Here is a 24373-nt window from a genome sequence, read left to right on the forward strand (position 1 = left end):
CTAAGTGAAGTTGAGCAATGCTTATTATTGTCTGATCCCCCTTCAATGCCACCATCTTATACTTTTTTATGTTCTTTCGTCTAAGGATGACAACAATTTTACACTGACTGTCTAATTGATATAATCCTCTTGAAGATGGAATTTGGATGTGAAAATGCAATGCCAGAATGTGGTGAAATATTTGAGCAATCCAATGACTTGTACTTTTGTTTAATAAATAGCTATTATAAAAAGTAGATACAAGTAAAAGCATCCATGAAAAGCTGAACTTTGATATGTGAAAACACTTGAAACGGAGAATGAGAATTTTGAATAGGAACTAACTACAAAAGAAAGCAAAATCATGAAAGTCAAGATTGCATTAATGTTTTGGTTTACCTCTTTGCATTTTGATTTGAAAACCAATAATTTTGCCAATGCAGAGGTTAAGACATGCTGAGTAATCAAACTTCCAACTATGCATGTTAGTTTGCTTTCCTTGTTAGTCGTGGACACTATTTACTATTGCTAATTGGCACTTTTTTTTTAAAAGGTTTATATACCTAAGACATTGAATTCAGCCACCAATAATAACCAACAGCAATAAGTGCTTGTTTTAGAGATCTCCGGCAAAAGAAAAATAGAAGACTCCAAAAAGCGGTAACCTCAAGTTCTCCGTGCTTCTCATTTTCTTGATTTTGATAAGTCATATTTGAAGATGATTTTTATGGATCTAAGGTGAAAATAAAGATATAAGAGGAGACTCTAAAAAGTGGCTTCTCTCTTGATGAAACTTTGTAGTGCTAGGTGCCATTCTCAATAGGGAAGAAACCTCAATGCCACGGCCTGGACTTCACAGCTTTTACAACATAAGATTGATTGGAGCCATAACTCCATCAATATGGGGAACTGTTGGAACATATGTTCATTGGTTCTTGCCTAATATCTCTACAACTGACACTAGAGAGGTTAGTTTTGTTTTCACAGTTTACTTACTTTTTAGGCCATTGAAAGTAACCTAATTTACCTCTTTTCTTAATTGTTGATAATTGATATGATGACTGCTGGATTGATATCATTGAGGACAAACTGTGTGAAATTGTAATTGGAAGAAATCTTGGTTTGTTTTTAGATTGATTTTTATGTTTACACCTAGAAAATACACTATGCACACTCCCTAGTCAGGATCCATGGCTACTTCTTCCCCTTAAAAGTTATGGAACTCAAAAGTAGGCTATTTCTCCCCTTTCATTAAAAGATGTGTTGGTTCATGGGGCAAGGTAACTATGATTTAATCTTTAACTGTGGTCACAATTCTTTAACTATGATTTTTTTTCTTTTACTTTATTAACTATGATTTTGATAATATTTTCTTGTTTTTTATGCAGGGTTACCAGGGACCAACATCTGAATACTGAAGAGTTCATTGATGTTGTTGTAGAGGAGCTAAGAGCAAGACTGTCGGGGAAAGCAAAGTTGTAAACCCCTATCCAATTTAATAATAGACGCACAGAAAGCACATTTAGAAAGCAATCATTCGAAACAATTATGGTATCAACTTTGGAATTAGATAGTCTTGTGTGTCTTTTATATTGGGTGTTCTTTTTTTTATATATATGCAATTATGGGAATAACCTATCCTCCCCATACCAAACTTTCTGACTGAAATCCTTACCCTCTTCTATATATAGTTGTTTTCTATATTAGTTGCTTCTTTATATTGGAAATATGTCTTTATTTTACTTTTTATAGCTTTTTATTCTTCTCTATGTAAGGGCATTATGTCCATTCACCTTGATTATTATATATACCTTGTCAAGTTCTCATGAGGCTTGACAATTCTTCTGTTTAACCCACTCTCTTGGGCTGTAGACATTACTCTTTTCTTAATAAATGCTTTTTAATTGATGTAACAGTCAAATATGAACATGAATATGAATTACAAGCATGATATTATCATGATTTCTTGTATCTATATCGAACCTTAGCATACATGTTAATGTCAAAGATACACAAACGCCAACTCTTAGACCACTTGGACATGTGTTGAGATCATGAAACCTTTGGGACACAAGAGACATACACTTAGACCACTTGGACATGTGTTGAGATCATATATAGACACATTTTCATCACCATCTGCTTATGTCATGGATGATCTGATAAATCAAAAGGTTATTAGGTTTGTCCATAATCAATGACATGTGTACTTATTAAGAAAGAGAAAAGATTACAGATTTTGGATAATTTTCTAAGTATATCCTCATACACTACAAACACCGAAACTACTAAGTAAACACCCATAGACAAACAAACACAAACACCGAACAACATTCTAAACTGAGTGTCTAAGCTGAATATGACTGAAAGCATAAGCAGTGAAGCTGATTTTCTAATGTCAACAAACTTGCTGCTCATAATAGAAAGATGACAATATGAAATTCTCTTCTTTATCAAAGAGGAAACAAACGTAACAAAATACATATGCTTGAGAAAAGTATGTATGAACAATGGAGTATATTTGACCAATACAAACTATACATATAACACAGCTAAAACAAATTAGCAGGGAACATCTATACACAACAACCGAGCGTCATTTCGCCATTTTATTGTTTTGCACAAAAATGCAGAAAAAAAAATACTAAATATCAATTGGAAAATATCTTACTCCATGAAACCAAAAAGATAAACTTGCCTTCCTCTCTGATTGTCAAACATCCATGTCATGATCCTCGTGAGCGAATCTCAAACTTCCAAACACGTTTATAGTTATTAAAAGATGGCATCCATCATCTCAAACTTCCAATCATTTCTGATCAGATCATTTCAAAAATTTGTTTCAGCATCTGACCCATATATAATTTCACTAGGTGAAGAATAACCCATAAGCCGATGGAGTGGTGAACCTGTGGTCCGTGGCACAATCTCAACTCCTGACGATAATTTCTCGAAATTAACGTCATTAGAGATTACACTAGCAGAATCAGATGTTTCTATTGAAAGTCTGTGTTTGTTTCTAGACATCTTCACGATAGACTTTTCCTTTCTCTCTTTGATAAGCTCCGCATAATTACTTGAAGGCTGCTTCTTGTCAACATCACTCGTTTGAAGGACCGGAAATGCAGACATTAGGAAAGCAGGATCAGTAGAACCACTTTTATACTCTTCGGAATACGAAACTGGGTCCCCTTGTGCAGCAGAATCATTGGCTTGAGAAGTAGACGCGATGTTCCTCCTCATGGAGGTAGCAGCAGCACTAATGTTGTCAACCTCACTTGGAGGAGGCACAGTTAAGTTGGAAGAATAAGGAACTATATTACTCCTTTTGTTAAGTGAAAACACAAGTACCTCACCACAGGAACCGCATTGTAACCGATGGCATCTCCTACTCGGGAGGAAAAAATCTACAGGTATCTGCAGCAGTTTATGGCACCAGTAGCAGTTTACGAAAGGGGCTCCCCCTGCTATGGGCAGGCAATGTCGCTTCATAGGTTGACGTCTCTCCTTGTGACACATGTTCAACTCACGACGGTCGATACACCTAAGGTCATGAGAAAAATTGGAATGCAAATGCCGCTGTGGACTAGAAGGACCAGAACTGCTACAAGGGTTGTAGCACATATGATGACCAAGGGGTGCTGCCCTACTACATAGCCCTTCGCTATAGTAATTTTGCGAGTCTTCATCATGGTAGCCATGAAAACAGGAATAATCCGTATAACGGTGGTGGTGTCTACAATTTGTGGCTGCCTGTCCTGAGAAATACAACTGGGGAAAACCGCGCTGGAGGGACATGGATTTTCTTCTTGGCCCAGGATTCTGAGGATAATTTACATCTTTACAGTAGTATGATGGACACTGTTTGTCCTGTTGGATGGGAAACCCTCTATTTACTTTCCCTTTGTGTACATACGATCCATTAATAAGTTGGTCTCTTAATTCATCCACCTTTTTCAAGAGTTCCATTTGGTTGCGTTCAACGTAATCAAGCTTTTCAGATGCATACAGGTTTGAGCTCCATCGGAACTTTTCTTTCTTGTAATTTGACGGGCTTCCATTTTCATAACCCCTACGGTACAAGGGATCCTTAGACCGAAACTCATCCGTTTCCAATCCTATCCAGTTTTGTGCAGAATGAAAGCTGTCGGAGCCATGTGAATTCAATCGTTGAGGTAATTCATCCTGGTTCCAATTAGCAACATTTCCCATGAAAACTGGAGTAGGCTTCTCATTCAATGACATAGATGATAACTTCTTTGCTTGATGTTGCACTTCCTCCTTTGTTGGCCTCCTCCCTTTGCTACTGGCAAATTCTGCTACCCTTTTGGATTCAAATGAAGTTCTTTTAGATAATAGAAGATGTAGGTCAGAGACATGGTCATCCCATCCATCATAAGAAGAAACACTGCCATCATAATAAGCATAAGAGCTTCTATTTGTTGAAGATTTTGAAAAATCTCTTGGTCCTTCATAGAGCCTTGTCTCAACCATATCCTCCTCTGAAATGATGCCGTTGTCAGTTGGCTCGGTAGTTTCCATGTTATCTCTTGATCTTAAGTGGTCCGACTCACAGCAAACAATCTCCTGATGAGCTATCTCCAACTGTTCATTCAAAGAGGAGTTATCACCTGATGGCCTCTGAGAAGTTAAGGTTGAGTTACTTCCAGTACTGTTTTCATCTGATTTTCTATTCCCCTCAGCTTCGGATGATGATTCTTCCTTCTCGTGATGATTAAGCTCACTTGAAGAAAATTCATTCGAAATTGATCTATTTCCAGATTGCCTTGTCTCAACCATATCCTCCTCTGAAATGATGCCGTTGTCAGTTGGCTCGGTAGTTTCCATGTTATCTCTTGATCTTAAATGGTCCGACTCACAGCAAACAATCTCCTGATAAGCTATCTCCAACTGTTCATTCAAAGAGGAGTTATCACCTGATGGCCTCTGAGAAGTTAAGGTTGAGTTACTTCCAGTACTGTTTTCATCTGATTTTCTATTCCCCTCAGCTTCGGAGGATGATTCTTCCTTCTCGTGATGATTAAGCTCACTTGAAGAAAATTCATTCGAAATTGATCTATTTCCAGATTGCTTCTCATCAAAATTCCCAGATTCAACCGGCTCGCATTCCTCTGTGGAGCACAAAATTGCCTTCTGACTTGAGCAAGTCAGCCCCTTACCTTGAGAATCATGATCTGATTCATTCTTCTGAGCAGGATTATTTTCAAGTGCTTCTAAGCTTCCACTTTCCTTGTTCTCTTTACGATTTTTTGCTGCATTGATTGTAATAAATAAAACAAACATAAATAAATCTTGAAAAATGACAGCTATCATTAGTAATAAAATGGAGAAATTATAAATAAGAACACCTAGAGGGGGGGGGGGGTGAATAGGTATTCTGCCAAATCAAGTCTATTTAAAAATTTTAACTAAGCAATAGCAAAATTAGACAATCAGATATGCAGAAACAACATACAGTGGTAGAGTTCAGAGAAATTCAAACCACACAAGAGGCATAGATTTATAGTGGTTCGGTGACTTCGGTCCCTACTTCACTTTCGGAAAGCTCAAAATCTTGAGTTGATGTCTTTTTATTCAATGTTTTCGGATTACAACCGCTTACATAGAAAACCAAGCACACCGCCACAATACTATGCTAGGGACTTTCACCGAAGCCGTTCTAAGACTTCACAACAAGAAATCTCAGTGGAGAATAACAAATAGAGCAACTTTCTCTCTTTTCTCTATCTCAGAATATTACCAAGAGAAGGATCAGAGAAGAAGAAAAAAGAAGCAAGAAGAAATAAAAAACTCAGAGGTTATCTCTTAGATCAGCAAATATTTTACTTTTCTTTTGCTTGATGATAAACTCTAAGAGGTCTCTCCTATTTATAGAAGAGAAAGAGAGATAAGGTTTGTACGAGAAAACCCTAAAAACTAGGATAGACTCTGAAGGAGTCAACAAGATTGAAGAAATAAAATATCAGATTTATCTCAAAGAATACGTTCGTTTGAAACAAAATTAAAAGAGGTCGCAGGACTGTTTCTTAGCGCTCAGTCGACTGAACAGATCTGGGTCAACTGAGCAACCAAACTCAAGAGCTTTGAGCTTCTTGCGCAATAAGGTAGCAGCATTGAAAGGATTCATTTGATGAAGAATTGAGTCAGAGGGTTTAGGATGAAGACCGTTGGACTCAATGATTTTGGAGATAACAATGAAGAATGGAAGATCAAGACGGGAAATAGTATGAGCTGATGCTTCAATAATAGAATGAATGATAACAGAAGCTGCATCAATGGGTTGTCGATTATGGATGCACCCAAGTAGAACAAATCGAGACCTATCTCATCACAATGCCTGGTTTTAGGGACTAAATTCTAGGTCAACATCCTAGCAAGCAGTTTACTTGGTCTTGGTCTTGATACCGCTTTTGAGCTTGATCTTCAATAGAATTTTACTTGGACGATCTATCTTCAAGCTAAGCATTACTTGAAACGATCTTATTCAGTGATTGATTACAATGAAGAAAATATACAGAAAATCAATTTACATAAAAGTCATGGATGTGAACAAATCCATCTATAGCATGGTATCCATTGTGTACACTATGTGCTTCATATTTATGGTTATGCCATTGGTAGACAGACCTAAACCCTTATGATTATCCCAAAAAAGAATAATTTACCTTTGAGAGTTGCACCACATCCGCCACACTTATATACTGGAAGGTCTTCTAATTCAGGAAGAACCCGCCGACATTTCGGGCATGCTACTAATCGGACTTTAGTAGCTCCACTGGCCATGCTTCCTCCAAATCTGTGGCAGCAATTCAAGATCTCATTACAGAATCACAAAGATATGGTCCTGTAATCCTAATATGTAAATTAAACACTGTTTGTGCTTAAAACCAATATAGTACGCCGTGTACACGCATTCCATCATCATCCTAACTGACCAAATCTAGAGAAATTGTATCATCAAAACTTCCAATGTCAACATCACCAGAGCCTTATTCCAAAAAATTAATAAAACAAATGCGTGCTCAATCTAAGTACTCATTTAGATAACATATTTGCCAAATATTCTACTAGGTAGACCCCCTTAAAAAAACAGAAAAAGGGGAAGGGGGGGTGTTGGTGGGGGGGAATCAATGAGATATCTATTAGTTCTTACCAGGAACAAAATCTCAAGGACAAGAACCCTTACCAAACTAATTATTAGGTGCTTTCAGAGCAATCACAACCTCCAAGCTCCATCAAAATGCCCTCTGTATCACATAATATAAAAAAATATGGCTTTTATGAAATAGACATTAAAAGAATAATTTCACTAAGAGGACATGAAGGGGAAAATGCTGACATGGTTATAAAAATGTTGCAAGACAACAAAAAAAGGGGAAAAAATATTCAAGAGAGGTCGTTAACAAGATGATACCAACACAGTTAAAACCAAAAAAAAAAAAAACCAGAAAAAAAAAAAAAACACAAGGAATTCAAGCTTACATGGGTATGATTGCGATTGAAAAGTAGGGGAAAAGAAAGAAACTTTCAATACCTGGTTCACATAAATGAAGAACAATCAACTAATATTACACATGACTTACCAAAAAAAATGCTAATATACTTCGAAAGAGACAAACTCACAAGAGGTGCAAGAAAAGTTAGTTAAGATCTTTAGGAATCTAAATAATTAGAATACCAAAGAAAGAATACTTTGTATCGGTTGCTTATAAGTGGAAGAAGAAACAAAGAAAGAATAGGAAAAGAGAAAACACCTAGCAATCCAACAGAATATAAATATCAGAAAAAGATGGGATTGTCGTCTTGACAAAGATGAATAGATATATCTTCATGTGTTGTTTTTATTTAATGGTTTGTCAAAAGAAGAAGAAAATATATATATTTCTTTATTTATGAAAAAAATTATATTTTTTTTCCTCTTTAACATTTAAAATCAACTCTACTAAAATAAGGGCAATAACTTCCAAAAAAAATGAGAAATTAACAGGAAAAAAAAAATTCTTTAAAACAAGATCAAATATGACAAATACAATAAAATCCCACCAATTACACAAGTAAGAACCGTAGAATTTCGATGAACGGCTTAAATTACTTCGAAGACCTAACTCAAGCAGGAATCGAAATTAATAAAAGAAAAAAAAAACCAATTATGACAACAAAAAATTTAAAAGACAAAGAAAAACTAATCCATTTTCAAATCTTAGCTTGAAATCAACAGAAAGAACTAGACAGATTAAAAGGCTTCAAAATGTACAGAACAAAAAGCAATCAGCCCAACAATAATCCGAAAATATTCGATAGATAATGGCCAAAATTAAGTACAAGATCGAAGTAGAATTGTAAAAGTACCTCAGATTACACGATCCAGATCAAGTCTAAAGTAGCAAGAAACAGTAAAGAAGTGAAAAAAAAAAAATATTTGTTGATCGAAACAACTACAAAGACACAAATAATTTGCATATAAATATATGAACAAAGCTTTCGTGGTAAGATGAAGATCTACGAACCTGGGAAGAAAGAGAGACGAAGAATATCAAGAAAAAAGAAAATTCAAAGATTCTTTTTCCTTCCAGTAATAGTCTAAGCTGACCATCTCTCTCTCTCTCTCTCTCTAATCTCTATTGATTGTGTTTCTAAGGTTCGTCAATGGCGGACTGAGATCTATGGTAGAGAGGAGTTCTGAGAAATCAATCGTTCACTCAACGACCAACGAATGAAATAAAGAGGGAAGATTGGAAGAAGCATTTATTGAAGTCGGCCTCATGACGTGTCAACCAAGTCCTTGCGACTGCGCGTATGCAACGGGCAAGTAGCGACACTGGAAATTGCACAACAAGTCAAATTGGAGTTAAATTTGAGTAATTTAAACGAAGAATCATGGTTTCAAAATCTCCTAACAAAATCAACTTGTCTCGGACGAGTCATCTCGTCTTCCACGAGATAAACTATTTAACTCGATTTACAAAATTAATTGCTATATAATTAGTACATATAATTATAAGTTTTTTTTTTTTTTTTAAGAAAGTAGACATATAAGAAGATGGTTAGCCATAAGATCATATTTTATTTGAATAATAAATATTTAAATTATAAAAAAAATAATTAGTTTAATTAAAAATATAAAATCTTAATTGACTTACCGAGTTGAGTTTTATTGTTCGACCCAGATTTCAAAAGGGTTAAATATACTTGGACCCCTATGGCTTAGTATAATTTTATGTTGACCTTTAAAATTTTGATAATTGCATTTCCTCCACCATCGCAAATGGTATTTTTTACTATTTTACCCTCTCATATTATCATTTTTAATGAAAAAAAAATTATTAAACGCAAAAATTTCTCCTCATTTGAGCAATCTTACTCTCGTTAACCCATTTTTTTTTATTTTTTGACAAGGATAGGTTTGTCTATAAAAAAAAAGAATCACACCTTAAAATTGTATAAAATAATTTTTATAAAGTGTAAAAATTCATATTTTTAACTATTTGATTGATAGATAGGAGGGGGTAAATGAGTCCATTGGATAATTAATTATAAGGGAGTTAAGTGCAATTGTCAAAACATTAAGGGGTTGACATAATATTATGCCAATTCATAAGGGGTGAAAGTGTAATTTATTCATTTTAAAAATATGGTCCAAATGATCTTATTTGTCAAACGAGTTAGGTTGAGACTTAATATGAATCCTTATCATTAATGAAGGGTAACAAAATGACTAGGTGAGGCATCTCAATCTTAGACGACGAGATATGAAATCATGTAAGCATTGTTGATCTAAACCATTCATTTTGACAAAATTACATAATTAATCTCGTGTAGGGGTTCCTTTCTAAATACCCCTAACTTTTTTTTATGGTAACTTGATAGTTCAATTATTTAACTTTTCCCTTCTTGATGCCCCCCTCATCTGCCTTTCAATTGGTGAGATCGGTGATCCAAATTGTCAAGATCGATAATGCAAATCAGTGAGATTAACCTTTGATCCAAAGTTGTGACCAACCTTTTACAACTGTCTCAATCAAGGATTATAAATCGCTAGTCTCAACCTTTGGACATGAATCATTGAGATCAATTATTTAAATCGTAAATCTTTATGATTTGATTTTGACATTTAGGAGTGAGGGGACATTAGGAAAGAAAGATTTAATTAATAGTGTTTTTGGGGATACCATCTCAAAACTCAAGCTGTCCACACAAACACACATGAAGATTAGACAAGTCAAGGAATATATCATCCACCCGTGCTATAGCACATCTTACAATATGGCACATATTGTTTGGACCCATTCCGATATAAAAAGTCAATAGTTTTTTATCAGTCTTATATATATTATTTATTTATTTTGAAAATTAAACATTTTAATTTAAGTGGAGGAAAAGTTTACTATTTTATAAAGTGTTTTTTTTTTTTTAAAGATTTATTGAAATTAAAGTGGATAATTTTCTTTTTTTCTAACTTTTAAAAATTTCCCCCACATAGAATGTACTGTATATTATAAATCTAAGTAAAATATTATTATAAATCACTATATGTTTTTAACACATTATCGTATGGGGTCACTATGGAATTGGAAAGCATTTAATTCAAAATTGTGGTCCAATTAGTTCTTGGATCGATCCTAATCAGAACAAATCAGTTTTTTCGGGTATGATCCGATCTATTGACAACCCTACATGAACAAACTGGCAAACTCATAAATTTGTGTGGATTAAACATCATTCAAAATAAAGGAAAAGATAAAAGATAAAGAAAAAGAAAAAAATTGAAAAAGAGAAAGGGAAATTCGTGTGTTTTATGCCCAATTGGGTACTGTGTTTGCTAGCCTCATGTGATAACCAGCCACCAACAGTAATAACCCACCCTTCACGGCAAGCTGAATAGCCCCACTTACACTCCACCGCACAAACAAAAAAGAGTCATGCTTCTTTTCCTCTTTCTTTTGAAAAATTGAAGAACAAGAAATTTTGAACATAACTGCTTTAAAGGGAAAGTGCATGTTTGAATTCTTATTGATTTTGAATCCGGAAGTGATACCTTCGGAATTTGATCAGCCTACAAATAAATACTCTTGCTCACTTGATATGATACAAACAATTGTTCTTATGCAAATAAAACTTTTGAAAATTATGATTTTGACTTTTTATTTGTAGTTGAGATTGTTAAGGAATAGAAGTATAAGTGGATGTTTGTCTGAAGCATGATTTTAAAACTTGGTTTCGCATCTCGTCTCATCCGTGCCTAATACCAAATCGTCACGGACGAGTTTTCCTATATGTTTGAGACGTCTCGTCCAAAATTTTCAAAAATGAATGTGAGGTATTAAATCTAGTTCTAAAACTTGACTTGTGCATCCGTCTCGTTCATGCCTGATACTGAGACGACTCGAATGATGTCTCAGTCTCGAGCGAATTTTGAACCATGGTCTAAAGAGAAGTTAAAAAAATCAAAAACTCCATATTAAGTAAATTTACTCCTGAAATAATTACTTACAAGACCTTAATGAAGAGATTTCTTTCTAATTAGTCCTTAATTTTTAGGCTTCTCTTAATAATCCATTTAGTAAAATTATTCTTTCTAATCAGTCCCTAAACCCCATTCCACACATTTCTCTCGATTGAAAACATAGAGATTTCTTTCTAATTAGTCTCTAATTTTTAGGCTTCTCTTAATAATTCATTTAGTAAAATTACTCTTTCTAATCAGTCCCTGAACCTCACTCCACACATTTCCCACGATTGAAAAGTCGAAACTATCCTAACCATTCGAAATCCCCATTTTCGTCTAAAAAAAAATTAGATTTCCTGCATTCCAATCAAGTTTCAAATACTCCATTCTAACATAAAGGATTTGAGAATGAAGAAAAAGTCATTTAAAGGATTTTTTTCAAGCATTTTGAAGATCTGCATGTAAAAAGTTAGGAGTTTTTTTCAATGATTTTTACTTCATTTTTTGATGAGCGTAGATTGAGGATGATTCTTTTGGTTTTAAATCATATACACAAGTCGTTATGTCCAATTTCTAGTCAATCCTTTCATGCATTTTATTCAAAAAAAATAAAAACGGGTGGATTTTACCAGCGTTGAACTCACCACTTTTTATTGTCGAGTTCGACATTTTTTTAAATTGTTGAATTCAATAATAAAAAATGTCGATATAGATATGAAATGTTCATCGTGAAACCTTAATACTATGCAGTTTGGAGTCGCCACCATTCTTTTTTGGAAATGAGTGTGAATGGGCACCCGAATTAATTCTTTAGAAAAATTATTTTTCATTGCATTATAATGACTCTCATTCATGAAAAAAGGTATGGTCGAACTACGATCTAGGTGATGGGATTCGGTTAAAAAATGAGGAAGGTGTTAGGCATCTCATTTTCTCCACCTAAAGTGGTTACCTTTTTAAATTTGACCATTTATAGGATAGTTGAAAAAAAAAATAACAAAATGTATGAGATGCATGAAGTGGGTGTGTGCATATGGTGGGAATGTACTTCTTTGAAAGAAGATTTAATGTTAGTGTTGAAGTGTAGGAATACCCTATGAAAAAGGATATCACATGGAGCCATCACATTTTATATGAGTTGGAATATTGATTTATGATTTTAGTAAGATTTCATGGATGAAATTCATTTAGATTCACAACCTTGATGCATGCATGTTTGACTAGAAACTTAGTGATTCAACCCTACCAAGAGAGTTACACATTTTTTGTTATGGCCAAGTATATGTGCATAGTGTATATTATGATGCATGAGAGAAAAGTGAATTAAAAATGATTTCAACCTCCATCCTTTCAACCAAGCCATCTTAAGCATTTTACGCCAGGTTGAAGTTCAACCTACTCGGGATGAGGAGAGTTTTTCATTGCATCCTAAGGGTTTTCTAAAAAGAAAAATAAAAAGGGATAGAAGAAGAAAATGCAAATACTTGAAAGACAACTAGTCCTAACACATTTAGTCCCTTGATAGTTTTACATGAGATTTTCCTGAGTAGAAGAACTTGAGTTGAGAACTTTAACTAAGAGTTGAAGGTGAGAGATGAGTGATGGTTTTTGTTTGAAAACTTAAAGGTTAAGAGATGGTTAAAGGAGTCGAGTAGTCATTTTGGTAGAGTTTAAGGTTGAAAGATGGGGGCTTGAGATCATCAATTATTCATAAAAAATGAAGTTATTTATAAAAATTTTGGAGAACTTTTGGGGATAAAGTGGTTCAATTCTAAAATAAAAGTAATGGACATGAGGTTTTGATTATTTCGTTTGGGATTTTCTATTTGTATGAGGGTAAAGATGGAATTTGTGATATAAAATCCTAAAACAAACAATTTTTTATCTTTGATTTTTGGGTAAATAGAAGTAAGAGAAAAAAATACTTTTGGGAGGGTGAGTATGATAGTAACATGTGTAAAAGTAGAGTGAAATGTAAAATGTAGACTCAGGTTCTCTTGTAAATATCCTTAAAAATAGGGGTGGATATATATTTTTGAAATGAACTAATAGGAGAGCTCTATGTATAGACGTGAAAATTCCTACCTTTTAAAATATGAGTGGATGCTCTCTCAATTTTAGGGATTTTTACGAAATATCAAAATACATTTTTAGTTTGACCTTACTTTTTGAGGAGGACATTCTTGGGCTTTCTCAAGAGAGTTGACTCTCCAATTAGGTTGGAGCATTGGGCATTGAGGCTTATGAGAGACCACCCTATGTCATCTTTTGAGATTGGTCTAAAAGATTGGGTTTGACATTGGATTTTTGTTTTGGACTTGAGTTATGGGCTCATGGTGGTTTGGATTTGGATATTTGGATTATGCTTGAAAATGAGCTTGGTATTGGGTTAGGGTATATATTATGAATTGGTTAAATGAAAGTAGATATGGAATTGGGAAGTGGGTATGAAATTGGGTTGAAAATGAGTCATGAAATTGGATAAAAAATAGGTTATGGAATTGGATCGAAAATAGGTTATGGAATTAGATGGGGTTGGACTAGGGATAAGGTTTAAGCATGCAAATTAATATAAAATGATGCATGTGGGCACGTATACAAGAAGAAATGTGTCAAGTGGTAATTATTATGCAGTGTGGGTCGGTTGAAGGGCTTTGGGCCTTTAATCATAATTAACTTGAGATTTTTAGAAATTTCTAATGGGTTCATGCAAATTTGAGTGTCTATAACTGATTTTCTTTGCAGAAGTTGCTTGCAAAGAACTACAAAGAATACATTGGACCTTTATTTGTACAAATCCGAAATGATGCATTGCAAACCATTGAAAACATCGGATGAATTGAAGGTTTTTGAAGAATACAACTACCCAAGCATGGGGTCTAATATGGTTAGCCATTTTTGAAATCCTCAATTTTATAACATGGAACTCGTTTGAAATCTTGGATAAAATTTTGATGTTTTTAAAATTTAAAAAAAAAAAAAAAGTAATAGACACTTCTAACATGCAAGGCAATTTTTGAAATATTTCTCCTTCAAGTTTTGTTGACTTCAACTAATTGTTTTTTTTTTTTTTAAATTTTATTTTGATTTGACTTTTTTTTTTTTTTTCTTTTTGTTGATTTTTTTGTTCACCCCTTTTTATTTTTATTTTTATTTTTTTCTTCTTTAGTAAAATTATTCTTTCTAATCAGTCCCTAAACCCACTCCACACATTTCTCACGATTGAAAAGTCAAAACTATCCTAACCATTCGAAATCCCCATTTTCGTCCAAAAAAGATTAGATTTCTAGCATTCTAATCAAGTTTCAAATACTCCAATATAATATAAAGGATTTGAGAATGAAGAAAAAGCCATTTTCAAGGAATTTTTCAAGCATTTTGAAGATCTGTATGTAAAAGCGTTACGCTTTTTTTTTTTTTTTTTCAATTTTTTACTTCATTTTTGGATGAGCATAGATTAAGGATGATTATTTTGATTTGAAATCATATACACAAGTCGTTATGTCCAATTTTTAGTTAATCATTCCATGCATTTTATTTTGAAAAATGGAAACGGGTAGATTTTACAAACATCGAACTTACCACTTTTTATTGTCAAGTTCAACATTTCTTAAAATTATTAAATTCAATAATAAAAAATGTCGATGTAGACAAGAAATTTTCACCATGAAACTTCAATACTATGTTGTTTGGAGTCACTATCATTTTTTTTTTGGAAATGGGTATGAATGGACAACCGAATTAAATTTTTAGAAAAATTATTTTTCATGACATTGTAATGACTCTTCTTCATGGAAAATGGTATGGATTACCTAAGATCTAGGTAATGGGATTTGATTAGAGAATGAAGAAGGTATTAGGCACCTCATTCTCTCAACTTAAGGTAGTTACCTTATTAAATTTGGTCATTTCTGGGATAATTGAAAAAGAACAACAAAGTTTATGAGATGTATGAAGTGGGTGTGTGCATATGGTGGGAATATACTTCTTTGAAAGAGGATTTAATGTTAGTGTTGAAATGTAGGAATATCCTATGGAGCCACCACATTTAACATGAGTTGGAATATTGGTTTAAGATATTAAAGAGATTTTATGAATGAAATTTTCTTATATCCACAATTTTGATGCATACATGTTTTGCTAAAAACTTAGTGTTTTAATCTTACCAAGAGAATTACACATTTTTCGTAATGACCAAGTATGTGTGGTGTGTTTGCATCGTATACATTATGATGCATAAGAGATAAATGAGTTAAAAAGGACTTCAATGTTCATCCCTTTGACTAAACCTCCTCAAGCATTCCATATCGAAAGTTGGTTTTGGTTGTTTCTTTTGGGATTTTCTATCTTCATGAAGGTAGATGTGAAATTTGTGAGAAGATACCCTAAAAGTTTTTTTTGCATTTGATTTTTTGGTAAATAAATGTAAGAGAACAAAAATGTTTTTAGGAAAGTGACATGTGTAAAGGTGGGGTGATAGGTAAAAAGTTGACTTGGGTTCTCTTGTAAATATCCCCCCAAAAAAGGGTAAATATATATATTTGAAATGGACTAATGGGAAAGTCCATGCATGTACTTGAATATTCTTACTTTTTAGGGGTAGGATTGGAAGTTCTCCCAACTTTAGGGATTTTTACCAAATACTAAAGTACTTTTTTGGTTTAACCTCATCTTTTGATGGGGTATTCTTGAGTTTTCTCAAAGGAGTTGACTCACCAACTAGGTTGGAGGATTGGCCCATCAATGAGGAGCTTTCTTGGATATTGAAACTTATGAGAGACCATCATGTGCCTTTTCTTGGGGAAGGTGTAAGACCATAGGCTTATAATGGACTTGATATTGGCTTAGAATGAGCTTGACATTAGATTTTGAGTTTAAGCTTGGGTTATGGGCTTAGGATAATTTTGGTTTAGGTATTTGGACTAGGCTTGAATATGGACTTTGTAGTAGATTAGGATCATGATCCCGTTCCCTTGATCTGGAATTGTCTTCGAAATTATGGATTTTCTCTTGAACGAACTCATAAGCTTCTTTCCGGATGTTATCAAATAGCGAGATGGAAAGAAGCCTTTCGAGGTCCCGTTCGCTAATTAATAAGTTAAATAGGATCTCTTGGGTTTTCAGTTTCCTTTCCAGAACCTCCACCTCGAAAGTATCGAATTCCAGACCAGAAAAGATTCATAAGATTGTTGCCCACGGTCCGAAGCTTTATTTATATCTTGTTTGACGAGGAGAAGGTATTCCCCCTGCTCCATTTGTGGGGGAATTAGATGCCCACAAGAGCGATGGGTTAAGGAAGTGGTATGGAATTAGATGGGGTATATATATGGATTAAGGACAAGGTATTCTCCCTGCATGTGTGCATGTATACATAAAGAAATGTGCCAAATGACAATTATTATGCAACATCGGCCGTTGAAGGTTTTTAGATTCTTAATTGAAATCAACTTGAGATTTTGAAAATTGAATTTTTTCCAATGAGTTTGTGCAAATTTGAATGTCTACAATGTCCATTCACCTTGATTATTATAAATATCTTGATAAACTTTTCTTGTGAGACTTGACAATTCTTCTTTTACAATTCTTTTAGCTTTTCATCTCCCTCTTATTATTGATGTAAACCTATAAATATAGATATTGACAACTGTTGGAAATCTGACGAAGGAGGAAGAAAATTAACTTCTAGGCTCGAAAAGATTCGATCTCTTTTAGACAAATATTCTCCCCTACTGGTTGAACCAAAGTACACAAGGGATCGACGAACAAATGCCTTCAGGATACAAAGAAGCCTTACACTCAATACACTAAATCAGATTATGTACGATCTGATTTAGCCTAGAACACTCGGAAAATTAACAAACTGATGATGCCTATATCTTAAACTTAGAGAGAGGAGAATACAGAAATTTTCGGTCAAGAAATCTGAATCCTGGTTGGCTTTTTATAGCCATTTCTGTGTCTGTTGACCAAGAGTCATGATATAATGTCTCTTGGTCTAATAGCCGTTAGATTGTGCCTTATCTGAGATCTAACGATCTAGATTGCACCCTATCGAAAGAATGTGTCTCATGTCCTTTAATTAATACTTTTTAGTTGAATCTGTTTGATCTAGTGGCTCTGATCGCGTCCAATCAGTTGCCATTTGATCTAACGGATCCGATCGTTACTGATCATGTACTATATCAATCCATCGCATCTGATCATTCTGATCAGGTACTACCTTAATCCAATGCATCGGATCGTTCTCGATTCGGTATTATTTCGATCCATTGTATCCGATCGGGAATCGATCGGATACTAACTTGATCGTGCGGTGCTGATCGCACCCGATCCATCACACGTGATGGATCAACCACCACCGTTGGATGGTTTCGTATCCCAAAAATTTTAAGGCTCCCCAGCTCCTTGCGACGCGTACGTGCGAAGTGCCAAGTGCACCTCAAAGCGCCCTAAACGCCCAATCGCCCTTTCGCACGTGCGCGGGTGGTGCTTCGCACCACCTCGAAGCACTGGATCAAAGTCTAAAGGTGTGACACAAATACAACTAACTATGTTGGCTATTACTTATAAGGTACACCACTTTCTAACTTGTGAGCGATGTGGGACTAAACCTTATATACACAAAAAATCTCAAAATCTAATTTAAGAAAAACAAACCAAAAAACTATAACAATTCTTATTTTATTTTGAAAATATACAACAAACATGAATAGTAAAAGAATAATAAGAGAGTTAATTTTACAACTTTGAAATAGACAAAAACCGAATTGTTGCTTTCTTATAAACAAAGCAACGGCTAAGATGCTTTGAAAGATAACACAAATTAGCTGCTTTGAATTAATAAAAGAGGGATCTCGCCTTTTTAATTTTACAGCAACAATTTTTTCGTTTGTTTTTGACAAAAGCCAATGAAATTGCTAATATTTTCAACAACACAATTAAGTTTGATTTTTTTAATTTTCTTTTTAAGAAAAGAAAAATCAATTTGATCACTTACCTGTTCGAAGATCTTCAAACATCACTGACATCTACATTTATTGTTTGCCATTGAGTTCACCGTTCAACGTCGAAAATCACAAATAAGTTGAAAGAACGTAAAATCCCAAGATGAGAGAGACAAAAGAAACTTTTAGGTGAAGGGGTATTTTAGATACTTCAAATATTTTCTTAAAGGTGGAGGGCGGATTTAGTTAAGAAAGTTTCCTAACTTGATTGCCAAGTTTCGGCCCAAAAACTTTGGGGGTATTTAGAATGAAAATCCAGTATTATGGTCCATAAAACTAGTTGTACCTTATATTTAAATAAAAAAGGAATCAATCTTTGGTCTCATAAACCAAACCAAACCAAACCAAACCAAATCAAGAATTCATCCATAGCCCACTAAACTAATCTAGTACGAGCACACACTAGACGAGAGGGAACACTAGACGAGAGGGAACAACATATGAAGAAAGAGCTAAAGAACCAACCCTTGGAAACAGAATTGTTCATTAAACCAGATAGATCAACACATGAAGAAAGAGCTAAAGAACCAACCCTTGGAAACAGAATTGTTCCTAAAACTAGATAGATTCAAGACACCAATACTGCTGGACGTTTATGCATAAGAAAAGCTTGCCGAAGCTGATGATACCCATTCCGATAATGCTCGAGTGAGAAACATAACTGTTGAATTGCCTCCCGTTTCTCCTCGGCCCCTTCAGAGATCACACCTCTCTCTCTCCACCTCCTCCACTAACTCCTTCACCCTCGACCCCAATTCCTCCAAAAGTTCCCGAGTTCTTTCCGATCCCAAGATCAGCTCACATGCTCCATATGTAATTGGTGCAAATGTTGATCCATTTGACCCAACCGGTCATCTCGAGAACCCACTTCGGCAACAAGTCTAAGCACCTCTGCATTGAGACCATCTCTTTCAACCACCAACATATCGTATTTCAGTTTAAGTGCATCAAGGCCTTTATTTAACTCTTCCATGCGATTACTTCTCTCAACAATGCCTGCCTTTAATATCTCCATCTCACTTCGCATTGCAATCTCAACCCTTTTGATCTCTGCCTCTAAAGATCTACTCTTCGACTCCCATGTAATGATGGCTATTTTCGATTCCTTAATCTCATGATCACGATTGGATAGATCGAATTCTAACCTCAGAATCTGTTCTTGAAGCTCTGAGACCTGTCTTTTCTCCGATTCGCACTCTGCCTCCCATGCCATGTTATCTTTCTGAGCAGATTCAAGATCAAATGTACTAACAATAGAAGCTTTGTTCTCTTCTCGAGCTCAAGCTTCAACCTCGCAATCTCTTCTTCAGAAAGCTGGAGTTTTTCGTTTCTAACTATCAACTCTTCCTCTAGTGCCTCAATCCTCTGATCTCGATCCAAAACATCATTCTTAGTGTCTTCTGGATTGGATGCAAGTTGAACCTGCAAACCATGGGTTGCTTCTGAAGATTCATTCTTCTCAGATTCTTCAAGTTTCAACCTAACAATCTCTTCCTCTGAAGCCTCAAGCTTTTCCACTACATCAATCTTGTCCTCTGCAGATTCAGTGTTTGCAATCTCGAGCTTCAACTTGGAAACATCTTCTTCTGACAACCGAATCCTTTCGTTTGCGACTCTCAACTCTTCATCATACCATGAAATTCTTCCATGAAGCTCTTCGTATTTCCCATTTTCCACAACTTTTGATAGAGCTTCTGAATTCTCTTCATCTGCCATCCGGAGCTTCTCTGACTCAGAACCTGAATCTGACTCAGAATCTGACGATGACTCATCACTGTCCTTGCAGAAGATGTTCTTACGCAATTCTCCAGTCAAGTGATCATAGCGCCCCGCCAGAGACCGGTACATGCAATGTAATTCCTCTACATGAGATATTATAAACCGGTACATACTATATAATTCCTCTACATGAGATTTTAGCTCTGGTCTTTTCTGATAATACATCTCGCCCTTCTTAGCAAATGAGTCTCCTTCCTTTTCTATCAGTTTCAGCATTCGTGTGACACTCTGCTCCATCTCTGAGGTCAAGGACTATTTTTGTCATTCAAATTCAGATGATCATGGCATGGCATAGAAAAAATAATAATAAATTCTAGAGGCGGTGATCTACTGATGCTCCCTCTGAAATACGCTTCCTAACATGGCATGAGCTAGAACCATAGATTTTTTTCCTTGGGATACACAACTGTACATGCCCATAAATTTTTATTGCTGAATACTGATTTCTTATGGACAGAGAGAGAAGAAGATTGAAAAATTCCTGATTTTCAAAGTGAATGTAATAGAAAATTATTACCTAAAACAAAATTGGTTGAGGTGTGCACAAAGCACTGTCCTAAAACAAAATTCGCCCCTGCTACGGTACCACAGTCTGTAGGCGTTCGTTCTGCAAGATACAACAACCACGTATCCAAAAGGGTACTCTAAATTGGAACGTAACTTTGAACTCGACGATGTTACGTGCTCTCACAACGAATAATAAAGATGTACTAGTAGTCGAAAATAAAATTAAAATAGCAGAGAAAACAAGTGTGTTTTTAAATCGATTAAGCATTGGATATAAATAAAGAGAAAGTGACTGTTTAGAACAGTCACAAACCAATTCGAATGTGCGCACCTACGTGAGGTGTAAATCCTAGATTTTGCACCCCCCCTGTGCGCACACGCATTAAGGTTTTCATACTGGTGGATCCAAATCCCAATTGGAACCTTGGATTTTCCTCTTGGGCCCCCGTGTGCGCGCATGAGCCCGCTTACTACTTCTATCCACTTTTAAAGCTATTAGAAGTACAATTATTTAAGAATTGCAAATCAATTCTTCTCCTAGTCGATGTGGGAGTAAACTTACTCATGGCAAAATCAAAACTATCAACTAAACTTAAAGCAATAAAGTAAAAAAACATAAAGCATAAAGTATAAAGCATAAAGCAAACATGGGATTGAATTACCCTATGGTTAATAGATTGATTTACCATATGGTTAAAACTAATTGAATATTAAAGAGTTTGCAAACTCAACCCTCTAAATTCCAATATAAATATGTGCAGTTGCGTATCCCGAAGAAAATATCTATGGTTCTAGCACATGCCACGTTAGGAAGCGTACGTCACAGGGGGGGTGTCAGAAAATCATTATTCCAAAATCTATGTTTAAGTTAATTTTGGAAATTTATAGAGGAACAGTTTCCTTACTAACTTAGTAAGATTTTAAACCTTACAAAGGATTGTTTTGCTCAAATGGACTACCAAATCAGCAATACAATACCACGGCCCTCTACGTTTCTTCTAAAAACTCAGATAAAAAAATATATTCACAAAACAAAACAAAAATATTCACAAAACACTTTTGACGGCTGATGAACTTCCACATTAACTTCCATACTTAAAATTGAAATTCAACGGTGAAAATTAACTTTTTTTGGAATTTTGTTTTTTTAATGATCATAGAATTTTGTCCTCACAACCCTAAGCCTCGGATCGTGTTTTTGGATGCCACAAGGGGAGCCCAACAACCCTTAGTGAGGGTAAAATCCTTACTAACTTAGTAAGGCTAGTCGGACTCAAATTTTTATTATGTCCTAACATTTGGACAGTTGGTATTGATGAGCACAAGACACCTCTTAAGGCCAAGGAAAGGGTGCCAAACTGAATCCAAGTAGTCTAACCGTTTGACTGTTGCCCATATTAAAACTCAATCATGAAATAATTTGAAAAGTCAAACATAAATATATTCCATTTTTAAATGTAAATAATAACTCTCCAGACTTGCCCCATGGAAAGTAAATCGGCCATTGATATTCTAAGTAAGAACAGAGATTTGCTGTTTTCAAATTTATATGCTAAACTGATGAACCAATGGCATGAGGCCATGTTTATTGAAAAAGCAAGTAAAAAACTGCTCCGATATTCTCCCAAAATTTTCTCTCCACTAACCAATCACTCTTTTTATTTTCTAATACACGTGGCATCATGCCATCGGTTCGTCAGCATAGCACATAAAATTTGGAACAAGTTCTAGTGAAGTACACGAGGGTTCCTCAGAGAAATACCTTTTGCCTTGAAATTTGACTTGACAATTCAATAAAATAAGGGTCCGTAGGATTGCACATGGAAAATGGAACGAAAAATGATTTCCTGTAATATTCAGGCATATGGCTACATTTTTCATGGAATTCAATTACGTGGCAAATTAATTTTCCACGCTAAAAAGAAAGATATTTTCCAATTCCACTCCCTGGAAAAATGGTCCTAACGTTATTCTCTCATGATTACTCCAAACACTTAAAACTAAAAACCAACTCTCTTTTTTATGATTTCATTTTCCTGAGGAGTTCATATTCCATTGAAAAGTGAAAACAAATTCCCTGCAATCATACAGACCCTAGAGCCTAAAGGTTTTCCCATAATTTAGTGAATTATTAAGAGGAAAATGAACATCTGAGATCTTTCCATTAGAATATCTTATGAGAACTTCATCTAGAAATAAATCATCAAAAAATTCCACTTATGATCTTGAGTGAATCATTAAGAAAACTCTCAGATGTAGACCACAGTCACTTTGTCAGAAAATCCGAAGCAGTTTTGGGGTCATTGTATGCTAATTATGGGAAGGCCCACACTTGATCACTTTGAGGCTCTACATTTGTGTCAGTGCCAACTTGAAAAATTAGTTTCTAGTGAGATTAACACTGGATTATATAATCTTAATAAAAATATAATATATTATTGCTTCAGTTTTATAGACAAAATAAGAAACAGAAAGGAGATAATTTACACTAAGCATAACTCATTAGTATTTCTTACGGTCTAGTTGGTAAGCCTGATTTTCCTCGCTGTCTTTTTTCTTTATTTACTTATATTTTTCCTCTATCTGATTTGCCCTAATAATTTACTAGATAAAAGACGACAATAAGATAACCCAATTCAATTTTCGTTTCTCACCTTCAAGATTTTCTGCAAGCCATTTAGAGTTTTTGGGACTGATGTGACTATCCCACCACAATGAATGTGATTTTCTTGATTCTGTCCTCTTCATTTTCTGACTTGAGCTGCCCTAGCAAGCTGAGGCAAAACAAACCCATGAACCAAAATTTAGAAAACATGCGGCCAACAAAAAAATAAATAAAAGAGACAGTGCTCTGTCTTTTCTGAGCAGAACTATGGTATTTCAGTAATTACTTTACCACACTTTTTTCAATAAGAATCAATACAGAGAAAAATGTTAATTGATATTTTATAAATAAGGTACCGTTGAGAAGGAAATTGATGATCCCAATAAACAAAATATATGCAAAAGAATTTTGTTTTTGAAAAAGTCATTTCTCATTTGGTTACTTCCACTAATGTTCTTTTTTGCAAGGAATTTAAAGGAAATAAAGACTTCTGTACTAAGAAGCTAAGAAAGTAAAGTACATTTAATCTAGGAATTTAAAGCTTGTTAAGAGAGTAAAGAACAATTAATGTAATGTTTTTCAAAGCTTATTGAGGTCTTATAAGAGGATATTACCTCTAAGAGGTTTTACTCTTTACCTCCAAGCCTCACTAAAGCAAACTAAGATCTATATTACTACAAGAAAAAAAAACATTAAAAAAACTTGCTAAATGTAAATAAGGGAATAAGTAGAAGAGGGGGGGGGGGGGGTTTAGAGGGGGATTACATAGAATTTTTTTTTTAACTACACTCTACCTTAGTTTTTTCTTCTTCTTTTTAGTTAGAACTTTTTGGGTGTTTGAGAAGGGATTTGGATAGAGTTTTGGTAGGCTAGATGGCTTTAAGGAGAGACATGGACACAATTTTAGATCATATGAGCTCCTCTTCCTTTTTACCTTGGATGGGGTCTTATTTATAGGATTTTGGGAGACCCTTGGGGATAAACTTATCCTAAATCCTAAGCTTCTGGACCTGTTTAAAATTATTTTAGAGA

At 34.7% G+C, this 24373-nt stretch overlaps 1 protein-coding gene, 1 long non-coding RNA gene and 1 pseudogene across 6 annotated transcripts; 1 reads left to right on the top strand and 2 right to left on the bottom strand.

The window, feature by feature from the left end:
- The first annotated feature begins 532 nt into the window (after positions 1-532).
- LOC147386602 (uncharacterized) lies at positions 533-1498 on the top strand. Its single transcript, XR_015172056.1, has 3 exons — positions 533-639; positions 781-947; positions 1368-1498. It is a non-coding gene; the product is annotated as an uncharacterized LOC147386602 (long non-coding RNA).
- A 909-nt stretch (positions 1499-2407) lies between these two features.
- Positions 2408-8809, bottom strand: LOC147386603 (uncharacterized). Of its 4 annotated transcripts, none has more exons than XM_086422924.1 (5): positions 8508-8809; positions 7483-7534; positions 7187-7247; positions 6666-6796; positions 2408-5252 (listed from the first exon to the last, which is right to left on the bottom strand). In XM_086422924.1, exons 4-5 carry the CDS (start codon positions 6781-6783, stop codon positions 2809-2811), a joined length of 2562 nt encoding a protein of 853 aa, XP_086279050.1. In that variant the 5' UTR covers positions 6784-6796; positions 7187-7247; positions 7483-7534; positions 8508-8809; the 3' UTR covers positions 2408-2808. The 4 variants fall into 4 exon arrangements, with proteins under 4 accessions (XP_086279050.1, XP_086279054.1, XP_086279052.1 ...); XM_086422928.1 differs by lacking the exon at positions 8508-8809 and adding an exon at positions 8350-8367; XM_086422926.1 differs by lacking the exon at positions 8508-8809 and adding an exon at positions 8323-8340.
- A 9783-nt stretch (positions 8810-18592) lies between these two features.
- LOC147386604 (protein NETWORKED 4B-like) lies at positions 18593-23648 on the bottom strand (annotated as a pseudogene). Its single transcript, XR_015172303.1, has 3 exons — positions 23391-23648; positions 20747-20836; positions 18593-20468 (listed from the first exon to the last, which is right to left on the bottom strand). The product of XR_015172303.1 is annotated as a protein NETWORKED 4B-like (transcript).
- Positions 23649-24373: the final 725 nt, after the last annotated feature.

This window comes from Akebia trifoliata, chromosome 14 (genome assembly GCF_017979445.1).
Source record: "Akebia trifoliata isolate Shusen 1 chromosome 14, ASM1797944v1, whole genome shotgun sequence".
Classification (NCBI taxonomy): domain Eukaryota; kingdom Viridiplantae; phylum Streptophyta; class Magnoliopsida; order Ranunculales; family Lardizabalaceae; genus Akebia; species Akebia trifoliata.

Bases quoted from the DNA above. Each gene is read 5' to 3' on its own strand.
- LOC147386603 (XM_086422925.1), bottom strand. From the start codon at position 6,783: ATGGCCAGTGGAGCTACTAAAGTCCGATTAGTAGCATGCCCGAAATGT. The intron at 5,253-6,665 runs GTAAATTATTCT...CAATCAATGCAG, and splicing joins ATGTGGTGCAACTCTCAAAG to CAAAAAATCGTAAAGAGAAC.